The following is a 2,941-nucleotide window of genomic DNA, read 5'->3' as shown; positions in this document are numbered from 1 at the left end:
TCATTCAGGTTCAAAATTCACTGCATTCATTTATTTATTTGAGAGGGAGATAGATCACTAAGTCATCAGCATAATAGTTAAATGAAATTCCATATTCTTTGACAATTGATCTTAATTGGAGCATATAAAGAGAACAAAGTCATCCTAGAAATGACCCTTCTAGGATCCTACATGTGAATGGAGGAGGTGACTCTGAAAACCGCCCAACATGATGGAAAACTTTCTCCTCGCACTACAAAAAGGTCATATTGCCACTCACTACATGGGAGAAGGACCCAAAACCAAAGTGCTTTAACAAAGCTTTATCTATAAGGTGATTTGTTGCTGCTGTGGTTAAGTTTTAAGAATAAAAAAAAATCTTGTGAAAAATTAAGAGTACAGTAAGCAAGCTGTTTAAATGTTTTTATTTCACAGACTTACAGGAATTCTCTAAAATGACAAAGGGAGGATTCTTTGTGTTTCAGAGGTCCTTCAGGATGTCATAACCCTGTGGACTGGCCACCCAGTGTGGGGGCCATGTGGTTTTAATGCTGGCTCTGTTCTTCAGCAGGCTGTAATATTTGGCCAATTTAGGATAACGCCCCACAGACAGCCTAAAGAGAAAACACATCATGTTACTGGAAAAAGGCGATTGGACTGCAGCTTCACACAAATCAACTGCTTAGCTACCCACCCGAAACGAAATGCACAAGCGATGCTTGGAAAGACGATCACATCGGCTAGGGAGAAGGCCCCTGCTAGGTATGAGCCAGCAGCCACCTAGATGGAGAAGTGAAAGACGCAGTACTGTCAACACAGTGTGTGAGTGCCTGCAAGTGTACACAAGTGTGTGCGTATTGTTCGTACATTCTCCAGGTAACCCTCCCACAGTTTGAGTTCAGCAGTCAGAGCCTCTTTGTTTCTCTTTACAGCAGAGTCGTGCCTCTCCTCTTCAGGGACGGAGCAGTCGTAGTAGATAACTGAATCTGAAGCAGAACGCACATTAATGTGTGACTGTCTTCATGGCTTCTGTCCCCTCTGTAACTCAGCGCTCAGACTTGTGCAAGTGTAACTTACTGAGTTTATCAGTGAGGGCAAGGCCCTCCATCATGTGTTGGTACATCGTGGCTTGGTCATCAGCACTGTCAGGAATCAGCTTGATGCCCTGAGACTTAAACTGATTCTGTTTCAACAGTGAGAAAACAATAATCAAAGCAGTGTATTAAAAGCTAAACAAATTATAAATACAATAAATTCAAGTAATTAATTAAAATATTGCCGTTTACCTCGAGGTATAAGCATGTTGCACAGGACTCATTCAGGATGATGTCTCCGTGCTTGAACGCGGGAAGCTGACAGAAAAAAATTGGCAGAAGACGTCAGGTTTTGAGGCTCATCATTGTGTAGTGCACCTTGTATCTGTGCTGTTAGTGCCTTTGAGAGCACGTTATTTAGGACGAATTAGCAGATGCCCCTGTTTGTGTGTTGTACCCATAGTTTGAAAAACAAGCTTTCAGACACACCTGAACAGGGACTCTACAGACATCTTTTACATACAGTCTATGTGTTAGCTGCTCCCACATTGTGCCTTCATCTCTGTCAGTAAGAGACTGGTCTTCTATCCAGATGCTACCCCTGTTGATATGTGTTAAAATAACTATAATACTCTTTTTTTTTTTTTAAAGGCTGTTATGTCATGGTTGTACGCTTTGCTGTGATCATTATGGGTGTGGTGCACCTACCTGTCCTCTTGGGTTGACTACCAAGACTTCCTGAGATTTGTGCTCTCCTTTCTCAAAGGACAGCAGTTTGCGTTTGTAACCCTGCAGCTTCTTCTCCTCCAGAGTGATCATAACACGCCAGCAGGGAGGTGATCCAGCCCCCCACAGCAGACTCATTAACTTTGCCATGGACGCAGGGACCAAAGACGCAGCGCTGAGCACTGATTAACAAAACCATGAATGAATGCAGAGCTGCAAAAACTGGACAAACACCGTAAAGCGAGCAGCAGCAGCAGCAGCAGCAGCATTTTACGGCACCTGATTATTCCAAAGGTTATCAAGTAGAACCACACCACGTGGCTCACAATCACAGAGGTGAACGCTGGGGGAAGGAATGACACGCAGATCCAAGTTTGCACTCTATGGTTTTTATTTTATTGCAGAATGTGTATACACGGCATTTCAAGTGAAAGTGTTTATAAGAACGTTCAGCTCACTACATGGCATTCATGCAGTGGTGTTTCCCAGTTTCTTGCGTCTAGACTGTTCAAGTTGGTACGTGACAGAGTGTGACCACAGAGCTCAAATCAAACGTCCAGATAATGCTCCTCCCTCTGTTTGTCTCTCTCTCTCTTAGCAGGGAGCAACACATTTCTTCAATTCACAAAAAGAAAAAACAAGCCACAATTGATCCTTTGTCTCAGACTATAATACACGTTTCTACAGCAATTACAAAAATACACAATGTGAAATGCACTAAACATGCACACTGTAGAGTTTACAGTATTTAGGACCTGGCAGCTGACAAGGGCATTTACACATATCATGCAGAACTGTCTGCATGTTCCTCAAAATAGATTATTAAAATGTTTTTGTTTTGTTTTTTTAAAAAAAAGTCCATATTTTTTTTTCTTTTTACACTTTACAAACAGTGAGATAAAAACTATTTTTTGTGTTTTCAGTCGTTCATTTCAGCATGAGACTATTAAAGTGGACTTATTATGCTCTTCCTCGTTTTCTGGCAAATATGCACTGTTACACTGGCGTATGCAGTTTCAAGTAAGCGTGTCAGCATATATGCAGTAACCCCGTGAGCCACACACTTCAAAACTGAGCCTTTTTTCTTTCCTACTCATGGCACTGTATGATCGATGAGAGCAGATATCCCTAATACGATCAAATCTTTTGTTTTTAAGAGAAAGCCAATCAGAAAAGAGTTGGCTTAAAGGGCGGGGGGGGGG

At 41.9% G+C, this 2,941-nt stretch overlaps 1 protein-coding gene across 1 annotated transcript; it reads right to left on the bottom strand.

Annotated features, from left to right (window-relative positions):
* Positions 1-372: 372 nt before the first annotated feature.
* LOC102303811 (glutathione S-transferase A) lies at positions 373-1,982 on the bottom strand. Its single transcript, XM_005940896.2, has 6 exons — positions 1,722-1,982; positions 1,266-1,331; positions 1,057-1,162; positions 847-965; positions 674-759; positions 373-593 (listed from the first exon to the last, which is right to left on the bottom strand). The coding sequence occupies exons 1-6, from the start codon at positions 1,887-1,889 to the stop codon at positions 461-463; spliced, it is 678 nt and encodes a 225-aa protein (XP_005940958.1). The 5' UTR covers positions 1,890-1,982; the 3' UTR covers positions 373-460.
* Positions 1,983-2,941: the final 959 nt, after the last annotated feature.

The sequence above is a fragment of the Haplochromis burtoni genome, unplaced genomic scaffold, assembly GCF_018398535.1.
Source record: "Haplochromis burtoni strain Fernald_Lab_line unplaced genomic scaffold, NCSU_Asbu1 Contig_297, whole genome shotgun sequence".
NCBI lineage: Eukaryota > Metazoa > Chordata > Actinopteri > Cichliformes > Cichlidae > Haplochromis > Haplochromis burtoni.
The sequence above is the reverse complement of the archived record's forward strand: the minus strand, read 5'-3'. Positions and strand labels throughout refer to the sequence as shown.

What these genes read in the sequence shown, in the direction of transcription:
- LOC102303811 (XM_005940896.2), bottom strand. Translation starts at nt 1,889, where the DNA reads ATGGCAAAGTTAATGAGTCTGCTGTGGGGGGCTGGATCACCTCCCTGC. An exon ending in TAGTCAACCCAAGAGGACAG is followed by an intron (nt 1,332 to 1,721) that starts GTAGGTGCACCA and finishes TTTTTCTGTCAG; the next exon opens with CTTCCCGCGTTCAAGCACGG. An exon ending in GCTTGTGCATTTCGTTTCGG is followed by an intron (nt 594 to 673) that starts GTGGGTAGCTAA and finishes TTTTCTCTTTAG; the next exon opens with GCTGTCTGTGGGGCGTTATC.